This window comes from Myiozetetes cayanensis, unplaced genomic scaffold (genome assembly GCF_022539395.1).
Source record: "Myiozetetes cayanensis isolate MyiCay16 unplaced genomic scaffold, myiCay2020 scf12, whole genome shotgun sequence".
Classification (NCBI taxonomy): domain Eukaryota; kingdom Metazoa; phylum Chordata; class Aves; order Passeriformes; family Tyrannidae; genus Myiozetetes; species Myiozetetes cayanensis.
Window position 1 is genome coordinate 25,258,168 of NW_026086826.1, and position 13,678 is coordinate 25,271,845.

The following is a 13,678-nucleotide window of genomic DNA, read 5'->3' on the forward strand; positions in this document are numbered from 1 at the left end:
GCAAACTCCATTTACTGCTTCAGTAAGCAGTTATAAAAGGGGAGAGGAAATGCTGAATTCTTGGGGTTTTTTTTGTTTCTTGTTTTTTAAACAAAGAGCTTGGTTTGGAAATAATGCACAATGGAAAAAAATTATCTCCATAAAGGGTAAAATATTTGACTTGCATAGTGGCCCCTCCAAGTATAGCGCTCAGCAGGACAGCAAGGGGGGTCTGGAACATCGGACAGGACTCAAGGAGTCGTGTCTGAGCATCCTTTGTTTTTAGTAATTAAATCTTCTCAGATTTCCTGGTGTTCATTGGCAGTGATTCTGGATGGTTGAGTTTTTTTAAACTTGTGTTTTATTTTTTCCTAAGATCTTAACTCCAAGCTATGTGCTCTTTTGTCTCACGATTGAGTAACGTTGTGATTGATGGTGTTGAATTGCCATCTCTCTCTGTGAATCCCTTGCTTCTGACTGCTTTCAGATTGATGAAGTTGCCAATATCAATGACATGGATGAGTACATTGAGCTACTGTATGAGGACATCCCTGACAAGGTGCGTGGCTCTGCCCTCATCCTGCAGCTGGCCAGGAATCCTGATAATTTGGAAGAGCTGCTCATAAATGGTAATTTTCAAACCCAGTGGTAACTTCTCTTAATATTGTGCTGTTAATTTTGTGGTGCTTTCTTTCTTTTCAAGGGAAAAGTAGTTCACCGCTAGTTTGGATTTTCTCTAGTTTGAAAAGCTCTGTTTCTCCTTACATGATAAGGTGGCTGTCAAAGCCCAGTTGGATCTCTACAAACGGGTGCTGCTCAGATTGTTCTTAGATGGGCCTAACACTGAGGTCTTCCTGCCCTCAATAAACTTCAGCTGGTTTTTCTCATCTTAGTTATTTTGATGCTAAATTAACTTCAGCTGGCACTACTGCTGGAGATGAGGCTGTATTGTTATATCCTGTAGATCAGAAAACTTGCTTTGAAAAGGGGATTTGCTTGCTGACATAAGTTAATTTTGTAATTCTTTTTTCCTTACCCCTTTTGTCTCTTTTGCTGAGCCCTTATACCCTCACATTCCTCAAGTAAATTATGACTTCAGTACATACCCATCCTGCAGTGTCAGCAAGCAAGATGGAATGGGAGGGGAATGGTGAGCCATCAAATAATGGCTTGTCCCCATGAGTTGTTGCAAATATTTTAGTGCTTAACGTTCCCAGTCGCTGCTTTTCTCATTCTGATCACGTAACGTGGTGTGTGTGAAGAGGGACTGGATAGGGGAAGCTGAATGGAAAAGTGAGATGAAATAAGGCAAGAAGAAATATAAACCAAATTACTAAATAATGTGAAGGTGATTCAGGGGGGAAAATAAATAGAAAGATGAATAAGAAATACTGTCTGTCAAGATAGAATGTAAAGGGGATTTGAAGCTCAAAATTGCGTTTCAAACAGGGGATACAATGTAGTATGGAACAGACAGCTGGCAGAGGCCACAAGATCTGAAGGTTGGTGGTATCTCTAAGATGACTTCACTGTTTGGTTGCAGTTTCCTTGCCTGTTGCCGTCTCTCAGGGTTTGTGACAGGATCACCAGCCAGGGTACTCCCTGTTTTCATACTGTCTCCAAACAGAACTTGCGAGCAGTGGTACATGGTAAAGTGAGATACCTGTGAAAATCTTCCCTTAGAAAACCGATAGGTGTGGAATAAGGTGTATTCAAATTCTGAGGCTCACGAGACAAAAGAGGGAGGTGAAACGCTGATGCTCATCTAAATCTTGTTTCACTTCAGAAACTGCCCTGGGTGCATTGGCCAGAGTGCTGAGAGAAGACTGGAAACAAAGCATCGAACTGGCTACCAATATAATTTATATTTTCTTCTGCTTCTCAAGGTGAGTGCAGAGTCCCTGTATACAGGGACATAAGGAACTGAGCTCTGCTTAGTGGCTTTTTATTTGTTTTTTGTGCTGCAAAACTTCACTGAAACAGGGAAAAAATTTGCTGAGTCAGAAACACACTCGTGCCTCAATTTTATCACTTCCAACAAAAAGAACCCTCACGGTCAGGAAGCATGTATGGGAGCTGGGAAGAAACTAGTAAGGATTCTGACCCATGGCTTTCTGTCAGAAATCAAAGGTGGCTGAGCTGCCACCTGTGATTTCCATCAGCATTCATACAAGGAAGAAATGGGATTCAAAACCAAAGTGAGTCCTTGCGCCTATGTAGCTATGCCAGTGTTTCAGCATATCCTGACTAGAAATAATTCAAATGAAATTTGCATTGCAACTTGATTTTAGATCTCTGCTATAGCTCTGGTGAGCAGAGGGTGCTCTGAAGCACTTACAGTGTGGAAAGCAGGGCTGATTGGAAAACATTTTCCTTTACGCATGAAAATTGGAATGTGTTTTTATTTTGACTTGGAACAACAAACTGTTCCTTGCCCTTCTACAAGTCTGAAAAAATACTGGTGTTTTCAGGAATTGTTCTTGTTTTGAAATAATTTTCCAATAGAGAAGTGGTATAGCGGGGCATGCAGTAAATGCCTTTTTTAATATTTCATGTGCTGCAGTGTTGGGTCATTGCTACCATAGATGTTAAAACAGGTATGGAATTGTTTGCTTTTATTCCTTAGAAGTATTATTTCTTCAATACAGTTTTTCTCAGTTTCATGGAATTATCACACACTACAAAATTGGAGCTCTGTGTATGAATATCATAGACCATGAATTGAAGAGACATGAACTTTGGCAGGAAGAACTTGCTAAAAAGAAGAAAGCTGATATCCTTTTGATGTTCTGGGGTAGTCTGATGGCTTCTAACTTGTCTTGATTACCGTTATTGGGTTATATGAGATGAGTATACAGCAATTTCTGTAAAAGCTGTAGAATTTACTAGAAAGTGCAACATAGAAATGCAGATGTGAAAAAGACCAGGAGTGAGGAGTTTGGCATGCTGAAGAGGTTAAGCTGAAGTTACAAAAGCAACACAAGACAAATAAAGTTTTATTTTACCAGCTGTATGTCTTAGGAACATTTGTGCTGCCTATTAGGATGTAATACAGCCAGGACTACAAGGAAAGAAAAATCATGCCCTGGATTACAGGTGTTGCTGAGGTGATGTCTTGACACTGGCTCTTGCATAGATCTCTTGCTTTTTACTTGATTCAGTCACACTTCAGAGGACATTGGTCATCTGGACTTCTCTTTAAACTCCTTAACTTCTGCAATTCACTTGATGAAGATCCTGAAAATCAGACCCTGAAAAAGGACTATGAGAAAACTTTTAAGAAATACAAAGGGCTGGTTGTCAAGCAGGAACAGCTCCTCAGAGGTACCAAATCCAAATAGCAAGTTATTTTATTTTTGGGTAAACGTGATAATGGATTCTGTTGGATTCTTGTTATAAACAGGGTTCCTTAAACATACTGAATGTGGGGATGAATGTGAAAGAGCATTGCCAAGGAACAGGGAGAAGATGAGTACTAAATCAGATTGTTTGACACTGTGCTCACAATTTTAAAAGTGACTGTCAGTTTTAGAGGGAGAATAGCAAAAGTGATCCACTCAGCTCTTCTGTACTCATCATGGTGTTTTGGCAGGAGTTGTGTGTTTTGGTTTTGTATGTTTGATTTGGGTTTTTTTTGACTTAGCCTGTGTCTGACTCAAGTTGAATAGATTTCATTCTCAGTTTTTGTAGTAAAATACACTTAATTTAGGATTGAAATTATCTGAGTGGCAATCCTTGCCTGAGAAGGGCTTTTTAATGATTCCTATTGAAACTGTAATTTAAAAAAAAATATAGAAAGCTTCTAGTGTTCATAATTTTTATTTTTTTTCAAAGCCACTATTAGAATTAATGCTTTTTAAACAGGAATAAAAAGCATTCATGGGCAGTGTCCTTGAAAATACATGGGGAAGGGAGCAGAATGCTGCTGAAGGGGCTTGTTTTCAGCACTCACTGTGTATACAGACTCATTTACTTTTGTTGTCTTTGATCTCTTGGTATGATTCATATTGACCTTTGTTAGTTGCCATTTACCTGCTGCTAAACCTTGCTGAGGACACTCGCATTGAGCTGAAGATGAGGAACAAGAACATTGTCCACATGTTGGTGAAAGCACTGGATCGGGATAATTTTGAGCTGCTTATCCTCGTCGTGACTTTCCTGAAGAAACTCAGCATTTTTATGGAGAACAAAAATGATATGGTAAGGCTTGGAGCTCTCTGCTGCAAACGTTGGGGTTCTGAAAGCTTCTTTTGGCTGGGGGGAAGAGGGAGACATCCCTGTCTTCACCCTAATTATCTCCAGCACTGATTATCCTATTTTGTTACAAGTAAAATGAATAAAAGGAGCACAACATCCAGTCATATCATACTGCAAACATTTCTGAGGAACTGTCATCCCAAACACAGAATATGATACTGAAATTCCAAATTTTGAAGCCAACACCCCAAAGTCTTGTAATACCCCCACTTGTGGTGATGCCAGTGATCCTGCCCTCAAATTACGTTTTTTTGACAACATATTATTGTCTCTTCTGTGTGTTGTCTTGGAAAGAAGGTGGTTATCCTTATGGAGCTTGCTAGATGAGTTCACTTGTTTCCTGGGTGAGTTTGGTTTTTAAGGCACCCTCACAACTGTTCCTTCATACTACCAGTAATTCCTGAGAACAGAGGCAGTGGTATTCTTCTGAAGCCTTCTTTTAGAGAAGTCTTGCACTTCTGAAACTGTAGCATGATTTTTTTTGTGACTTTAGGCTCTAACCAAGTGTCTCCTTTACTGATCTTTTAATAGATACACGATTTCACTCCTGTACCTTTATGCCAACGTGTTATATGAAAATAATAAATTTTCCTTCTCCAAGAGGTAGTCTGAGATTAGTGGTACATGTAGACTGTGAGATGAAAAGATCTGTGTAAAAGGAATAGTGAATTAATTGTATCTTTGTTGCTGGAACTGTCCTTTGCATGCATGCGTACTGAACACTGCAGACAAGAGGTATCTCCCTTATTTACATGTGAGACTGTATTAGGAAAATAAGAATTAGCTCTGCAGCCCTCTGATTTGCTGGCACACTCTCTACATTCCACTGAATTTATTTTATTGCAGAGACCTTTAATAGTTTTGAAAAGGTTTGTATGTTCTAGATCAGCTGTCTGAGCATTCCTTACTGATACATTTTTCTCCACAGTATTATTAAGGAAAGCTATCAGTGAAGGAGAAGGTGTTCTGGTATTTATATTGGACAATAATACAAAGATGTCAAAGGCAAAAATGTACACAGATTAGTTGTGCAGCACCTGATTCTGAGTAAAACTGAATAATCCATGTGTATTTATAGCACATTCTTTCCTGTGGTATTCAAGTGCCATATTAAATTCAAAGCAGTGAGGTAGGAGTTGTTGCTATCTGATTGTCTTTGATCAAAGCCATCCAGTCAGTTGTTTGGTTATTGCACTATGCTGTGTGGGGAGAGCTGAGTTTCTTTTCTTAGTGTTCATTCTGTGTGTGTTTATAAGTAGAAGACCAGTTACATACGTGCAGAAGTCTGAAGAAAGCAAAGTAATTTTATGTGCCTCCTTCTGGCCAAAGAAGGATCTGGGAAACAAAAAATGAATGCATTTAAAGATCGTGTCAAATAAAAACAGAGAAATGTTGTTTAGAACACGATAAAAACCTTCTGAAGTCTTGCCAGTCAATGCTCAGATGTCTTTTCTGGCTGGTAAAGTGAACATGATCTCAGGAACTGATACCACATCTCAGTTCCTGGATTCCACTTTTTAATTTGAGAGTGATACGTGTTTCAAGATGACTGTCATGCCTTTATTAAATTAACATACAGGGCGACATGCCTCTTCTGAGAGCACATGCAAACTTCTGTCTGGGGGTTCATTTGAAATTCATAATGAAAAGTCTCAAGTTCTCTTTGGATGCCAATTTTCTGTCTTTCTTAGTTGGGTCTCTCTTTGACTCTAATGGCAGTTTCTCCAGGGTTGCTTGTGTTTAAATTTAAATGAGTTCTCCCACCCCAATCTAGTTTTGCAAGTGATGTCTTCACCACATTCTTGCAGTATTCCAACTGTGAGGAATATTTCCAAGACATCTGAACTGCTTGGTTGAAAAAACTTTTTTAAATCAACATTTCCCAGTAACCCAATCTAGAAGACTTCAACCACAAAGGCATAAGCAAAACTACTTCAGATGAAAATGCATTGACAGTCACTATTATGGCTACAAATTGGATTTGTATTTGCATACACATGCTTGTGAATATATAATACACTGAGAGTCCACTGAAGACAGAGTTTGGATGGATTATGGATTTTTTTTCTTGATACACAGGTTGAAATGGATATTGTTGAAAAACTTGTGAAAATGGTACCTTGTGAACATGAAGACCTGCTGAACATCACTCTTCGACTCTTACTAAACCTCTCCTTTGACACAGGCCTGAGAAGTAAAATGGTACATGTTGGTTTGCTTCCCAAACTCACTGCACTTCTAGGTATGTTTTCTTTTGATCTAACACAGACATTTCAGCAGGGGCAGTGAAGCTGTTTACATCATGACGTGCTGTGCCTGAAAGTTGTTACATCACATTTGTCTGCCGAGGCACTTCCTCTCTAATCCCAACTTTTTAGTAATCTCATCATCTTGTCACATCCAGGATTAAAGGGAAGTTTAAAATAATGTGGTTTCCAGTAGATCTATTCCTAGGTTCTCTTAAACTCTTGAATGAGTCTTCTGGTCTTTAAAAATAACTTCAGTGGCTCCCTGAAAACTTCGTGGTGTTTGTAATTTTGGAGGAGCACCTAGGAAAAATAGGCAACACCTTCATGGGGCTTAGCTGATAGAGATACAAACTGTATATACATATGTGTGTGTGTATATATATATATAATATTTTTAATGAAGCTTGATACTTGTAATTTTAATTGTCTGGACAAATCCGAACTTTCCCAGCCTTATCAGATTCAACTCTGGGCACTACTGATTTTTAGACTTTCAGCTTGACAGTCTGTAACTTGTGTTAAGATCATGTGATTCCATTGGTTACAAGTGAAACTTGCAGTTGTCTGTAGGGGAAAGCCATGGGGTCAGTAAGGAGTTTGGAAAAAGCAGAGCGTAGTCCAGTTTGATCATTGTTGTATGCTGGAATTCCCAGGAGGGAGTTTTTATTGCTCCTTGTGTGTTCTTTGGCTGATCCTGCCTAGAAGCCACTCTGGTAGATTGACTAAATGTTCAGCAGGATTTGGCTCTGAGGGTTGCTGAGTGGGAAGAGAGGATCTTGTTTTCTGGAGCCCTAAATGTGTGAAACACTGATGCAAGACATTGCTAAGGTTTTCTGAAATATGTTGGGCTTGGGATGTGCTAAACCCAGTGCAGGTGGTGTATCCAGATATTGTTTGGAACAAGGGGAATGCGACAGTGAGTTTATGATGAGCTTTCTCCCATAGCTAGGTATAATCTTTTAAAATTGTTTGCCTCCTCAATTCTACCTTCAACCTCAACATGGCCTTATTGCTGTTCAGTGAATACCATGAAATCTTACGCTGCTTTGGAAGCCTTACTTCTGTTGGCGATTAATACAACCCCTACCTGATACATCCTGAAATGCCTCACATCTTTTTATGTTTTCTGCCCTACAACCATGTTTGCACTTGATATCCCCCTCTGGGCTGAGCTAGGAGGTTGAAAATTGGCATTTGGAATCCCTCTTCTTAATGCTTTTTATCCTCAAGACAGTGTTATTTGGTTAAAGTGAACTAAGTGGAAGCTGATGAGGAAATGTATTTTCCCTCATTTAGGAGAGGATCTGACTGGGTCATTTGGTTCACCATGGGTTGTAAGCTTCTTGGAGCAGGAATTTGTCCCTTTCTTTTTTTCCCATGGTAGCCAGTGCTGTGGTCTAAGGCTGGGGCTTCTGGGTGCTGGTCACCCTGGGAATGGCAGGACACAAATCACTGAAGTTCCTGCTCCCAAAAATTCCCCATTTAATATCAGAGTCAGTTTGAATTCATCAGTTAAATATCTGCTTCCTATTACTTGTTTCTAATGGGGAGAGTTGCTTTTCAAATGCTATTCTCCTGGAGTTGTAAGTAGGCCTTTGTGGAAGGCTGTTCAGCTCAGAAGAACCAGCTGCCAAAATTGCATCTGTTCCTGAAGTGGTTGTTGGAGTAATCTACAGCAAGTTCCACTGATACCTCCACAAGATGCACTGCTTGTTTTTTTTCTTTCCTTGACTTGGAAGTCTTTCATCCTTTTTTTTTTTTTTTTTTTTTCTTGCACAGAGGCATGTGCGGTCCACCCCAGCTTCTCCCTGTAGAATTGCTTGATACTTATTTTGTGGTGTGCTAAGAAAATGTAGGTAGAAATATTGTCTATGACTTGTTTCTTTAAGCCATCTGTGTGATTTGTGAAACTTTTCTTGCTACAGCGATTCAGGCAATTCTCAAATGCACCAGTTTGATGTCCTGTCTCAGGGAGGTCTGCAACCTTAATGCTAAGAAAGTCATGTGCCAGATGCCCCGTTTATACAGGTTTCTTGGGTCTTGAACACCCATTATTCAGGTCAATACAATCGGCTCACATTTGCAGGTCATCTCGAAGTGCTAAACACAGCACAACAGCTGCTGACAAGTTACCATTCAGCTCCTAATGCCAAGAGGTCAAGTTTGTTGACTCAGCCTACTGAAATTCTGGCAAGCTTGGCCTTTGAGTCTTTATTACTGGGGTTTGAGATGAGTATAAATTAAGTGTAGTGGGTGTTTAAGGGGAGAAATGAGATCACAAAGACTGAAGGTCAGGATTTGTCAGGCAATGGTTTAGAGCTCAGCACTGAGGTGGCTGCAGTTCTGGAAGATGTGCTGCTTTCCCAAGGGACACTTAAATGCTTGGGAGCAGGAAGGCCCTAAATGTAGGTGGATTCTGAGGCTGAGGGGATGGACTGGCTGCAGCTGAGCTCTCAGGAATGCCACGGATATAATGGAAAAGGACCATCCTCTTTCTTTCCATCGCACTCCAAAGTGTTGAGGCTGCTGTTGAAAGGATGGACATGAGAAATTCTGCTTAGTCGTGGTTTCTATTTTAATTAGCTTTTTCTTTTTAACAGTGCCAATGCCTGCTTCCCCATGTAGCTTTGCCAGTCAACACCACTTGCTAGTTTTCATGGCTTCTCTTCACAAGTCTGAAGTATTGTATGTGACAAGACTCCTCTTGCATCCTCCAGGCACCCAAATTAATCAGCTGCAGCTGATCTTTGTTATGCTCTGAATCTCAAAGAGCTTTGTGCAGCTGAGGGAAATTTGACTTCAGACTTAGCTGGAGCAGAGCTTTGGAGGCCTGTGAGATGCAATCTGCTGGATTCAGGTTCTTCCTTGAGAAGCTGCTTGAGGAGGTATGGAAAGAGATTTTGTTGGTTTGTGTGACTTCAGTTCTTTGAGAAAACCTTGTAAGTGTTGAATCACCAGGGCCTTGCAGAGAATGGTCTTTGTGCTATAGCTTTATTTTAATACTTAGAAATTGTGTTTACAGAATGATCTCTCCTTTTTATACATACTCCATGTGAATGCTTTATGTGCCAGTATATGTGAAGCATGGCTTTAGTGGATTAAGGTGAGAATTCAAGTGAATTCACCAAGTGGTTTAAACTAGACATTTGCTTGAAATGTGGAAAACACAGATTCAGTGCCTTCCAGTCATCACCTGGGAAGGAGAAACCAAAGCAGGATGTTATGGACTCTTCAGTGGGGATTTGCTTCACTTTCATAGTACTCTTATTTTGCTTTGCATGGCCTAATTCACGTGAAGTTGTCTAGAGGAGTCACTTGCTCCAAATATGATAAGAGTTTGGTGGTTAGTGTATCTGCTTATTGAAAATATTCTCACTCAAATGGGGAAACATAAAGCTGAACTTAGAAGAAGGATGTGAATCTGTTTTCTTCATCCCTGGAAATGCTCTTCCAGTGTTGGACATAAGGGAAATGTTACCCTTTTTCATTATTCTTTCCCTGGATGTGTGATTGGTTTCTAAAGTAATGCCCTGGCAGCAAACAGAAGAAAACATTGTCTGCAAGGAAGAATAAAAAACCTCTCGTTTGGACCAACTCCACTTAGTTTTTCAGTTAAGTGGCCAAACCAAATACAAATTTTTTTAGTACTGTTCTCTTAAATATATGCGCAGCTTGTGATCCACATTCTTCTAATAAGGGTACTGTTTTGTGCTGTGTCTGAGTGGTTTCTTAGCCTTTGTGAAGCAACACAAATGGTTGCCGGTTCTCCATGAGAACAGCAGGCAGTTTGTCCAGCAGAGCCAGCTGAGTGCTGCTGTGTGTGCCATGGCAGGCTGCAAACTCTTCCTGGGGGACCCCAGTGCAGAAGCAGCTCCTGCAGCACATGTGTGGTGGGCAGAACTCGTGTTTGTGTCCACTCATCAGTCACTCATCCCTCACAAACAGCTGGAAGTGGCAGGGAACATTGCAAAAGCTCTTACAATAGTACTGTGCTGCTGCTCCAAGACCAAAAGGAGTAGGTTTGGTTCCATGCAGGGAACAATCATTTCTATAATGTGTGTGTTCATCTCTCTGAGCTGCTGGACAGTTCTTAGGTGTACTGAGTGCATATTGTCTTGAAATGCCACTTTCTTCTCGTTCACTTCCAGTGCAAGCCATGCTGAAAGACTGAAACCCCATTATGTTTGGAAGTTTGACTCGAGTGTCTCTTTTTGATTGCTTGAAATTACCAACTGTTTTTAAAAATGAGAGGCTGAGTGAGCACAGATACGGGTGAGCTGAAAAGTGGGTGGGTCGCAGAACAGTACTGGTTGTGAATCGTGCCCAAGTGCAGAAGGGCTGTGCCTTTGGCTGTGAAAGTGCCACCCAGTGCCAAGGTGGTCAGTCTCAAAAAGATTTTAGGTGGTGAGGAACACCTTAGGTTGTGTTCTCCAGTACAGATTATAGTGGCTGAAAGAAAATTGGCTTTGTGGGTTTGTGTTTAGCCAAGCAGATGAGTGTTTGTTACACAACACTGAAATACAGGGTGGTCAGTCCCAGGTAGCAACAGCATAGCTTTGCCAGTCTCAGCATGTACCCAGCCGTTGTGCTTTATTCATTTGAGCACCCTGGCCTGATGGTTGGTCTTAATTTCTTGGTGTTCCAAGACTTAATATCAGCACACTAAGAAGCAGTAGCCACCTGATCCTACATAGAAATCCAAGGGCTGTGCAATAGTTTTCAAACTCCAAAGTAGGTCAAACTTCTCTCAGTTCATTAATTAAACTGGAGATGTGCAGAGCAGAGAGTAAATTTGATAATCTGAGTTAGTCCTCACTGAGCAGTCTGTCTTTACTGGGTTCATTGGTAGAATCTTTTCTGAGAACTGCTCAAATTCCTCTGATATTTTTCCATTCTTTACAGGTTAGGTTTAATGAGCAATCAAAGAATTGTCAAACAGTTACATGTTGGGCTTCTTAACAACCAAGTCTTGATATGGTGTGCAGCCAAGCTGGATTATATGTTGACTGCTGTTTAAAAAGCCAAGTAGTACTTTGCTCTCTAATTAACGGAGTGCTGTGTGTTTTTAATGTTCTGTGCCTTTTATGAAAGTTTCTTTTAAGAAGGCTTTAAGTAGATGTGTTCTCTTTATGAGTTCACTTGGCCTTTTTGTAATGAACTTATTATGGAGCTTCACACATCTGTTGAAAAATGGAGCTTCTTATAGGCTACTGCAGTGTTTTTTTCTGACTTTAATAGGCCTCGTTTATCCTATAAAGAAACATACATTTTCTTACCTGATCAAGTGAGCAAACAATAAGGGTCAGATGTGGCAAAGACCCTAACAAAAAGCACATGTCCAGCCATCAGGGTGAGGTAAAGTCATATCGGGATTGCTTGAAGTTATTAATGGCAGTAAAATTTATGCTTCCTCCTGTTTTCCCAATTAAATTGAGAAACCTTTTTTTCCTAAGGTGGCTCTGCAGCAGCTGGTTCCAATACTACTTGTGTGAATATTGCCTGGGGTGTCTCCATTCCTTTATAGTAGAGGCTGGCTGAAGCACATTAAGTAACAGTTCAGCTACAGGGACCAGTCTGTTGGAAAGCAGTAATTATTAAGGGATTTATTTTAATGGTAGTTTTTTTATCATTTGTGGTGAGTATGGCCAAGGCTTAGAAAAACCCTCAAAAAACAAACAAACAAAAAAATCCCCTGACACCAAAAGAAACACAAACCAAAAACGTCTCTTATCATTCAACTTCTAAATCCTCATTAGAAGTGCAGATGGGCCTGGCATGTCTGAGTGACTTAAGGAGAGTGTTGGGTACACAATGTGTCTTAAAGCCCAGCACTTACTTCGATACCTTCACTGTGGATTAGACAGCAAACTTTAAAGAAAATTTGATTTCTCATTTTGAGAACTATAAAACTCAAAATAGGGACACATCAGGATTGCTAATACTGTGTTTGAAGCAGAAATAGAATCCCAACTAACTTTCAGGTAAAAGCCTTCACTGTATGACTTTCTGCTCCTGATAAGTTGTAGTGATTTATCCAGAAAGAAGAACTGAAATTCATAACATACTTTTGTATAAACTTACAAGTTTTTGAAATCTGTTATCTAATTTTTTCTGCTTCCCCTAACACTGTCCAAAATTGGAAACAGTGTTTTTTCATTTTGTAGCTCTTACAGGTGGAGCCTTGCTAATCTGAACACTCAGGCTCTGACTGTTCAGGTGAGTGCCAGCTCATTGCTGTGGTGTGCTGGTCACAAGTGCATGTGTGTGTTTAGCTTTTTTAATGAAGAGGATAACTCTGGTGTAACAAAAGAAACTAACTTCACGTGTGTTGACTGGAAATCAAAATGCTTGTGGCAGCAGCAAGGACAGGAGTTGAGGGAACCAGGTTGCTGGAATTTACTAAACTAATGAATGGGAAGGATCCCTGAGCCACTATTTCGACCGTGGAGCTTACAATATGTGACTGATTAATTCAGTGCTTTTAATTGTTTCTTTGCATATTGCAAGAGCAAATTAATACTTAACAGTAAAAAGTAAATCGAGTCTTGTAGGTGAACCGTTGACATCTGAAAGCTTTACAAAGCACAGCTTGGATACCTAAAGCATGACAGAACAGAAACAACTAGTTCTAGTATCTTGGATAATCTCCATAAAGAAGATGATTTTTGCTAATCTTCCTGGTCTGTGGTAACATCTTCATAAAACCTCTGTGAGGGCCAAGGGCAAAGAGAGAGGAGCACCATTTGCAGAGCCCTTGTGAAGGCTGCAGGCAGAGGGATGGCCTTGTGGAACAATTTGATAATATCACCTTCAAACCCTTTGAGCTCCTGCACAGGAACAGTGTCTCTTGAATAATATGGGACTTAATTCTTGCTATCTGGGAGACTCAAGGGCTCACCCAGTATTTAACTCCACTTTTTGGGCTTAGTAAGTTTGAACTTCAGCTTTGTACTTCAGCATCTTCAACACAAGGGTAAAACCAGTTCTTGTGTTTCCATGTGGTGAATCATCCCTTTCTCAAGGTGAAAGGCTGCATCCTGCATGGAGGTTGTTCTCCTTCAGGCAGGAGCATGTTGGAATACAGCTGTACCACCCACTCAGAGCTCTGCTCTGGAGCTGGAGACCTGCACAGCCAGGAGCAGGAAAAAACCTCCACCTATTTCCTTTCCCACTGAATTCCAAACAAGAAGATC

At 40.3% G+C, this 13,678-nt stretch overlaps 1 protein-coding gene across 2 annotated transcripts in view; it reads left to right on the forward strand.

Moving 5' to 3' along the window:
• The window catches only part of KIFAP3 (kinesin associated protein 3), a 65,785-nt gene that overhangs the window by 7,284 nt on the left and 44,823 nt on the right, over positions 1 to 13,678 (forward strand). For both annotated transcript variants that reach the window (XM_050306649.1, XM_050306651.1), the window contains exons 5-10: positions 467 to 608; positions 1,766 to 1,865; positions 2,628 to 2,752; positions 3,205 to 3,303; positions 4,001 to 4,179; positions 6,316 to 6,478. In XM_050306649.1, the coding sequence (XP_050162606.1) occupies positions 467 to 608; positions 1,766 to 1,865; positions 2,628 to 2,752; positions 3,205 to 3,303; positions 4,001 to 4,179; positions 6,316 to 6,478 (808 nt within the window). The remainder of the gene's footprint in view (positions 1 to 466; positions 609 to 1,765; positions 1,866 to 2,627; positions 2,753 to 3,204; positions 3,304 to 4,000; positions 4,180 to 6,315; positions 6,479 to 13,678) is intronic.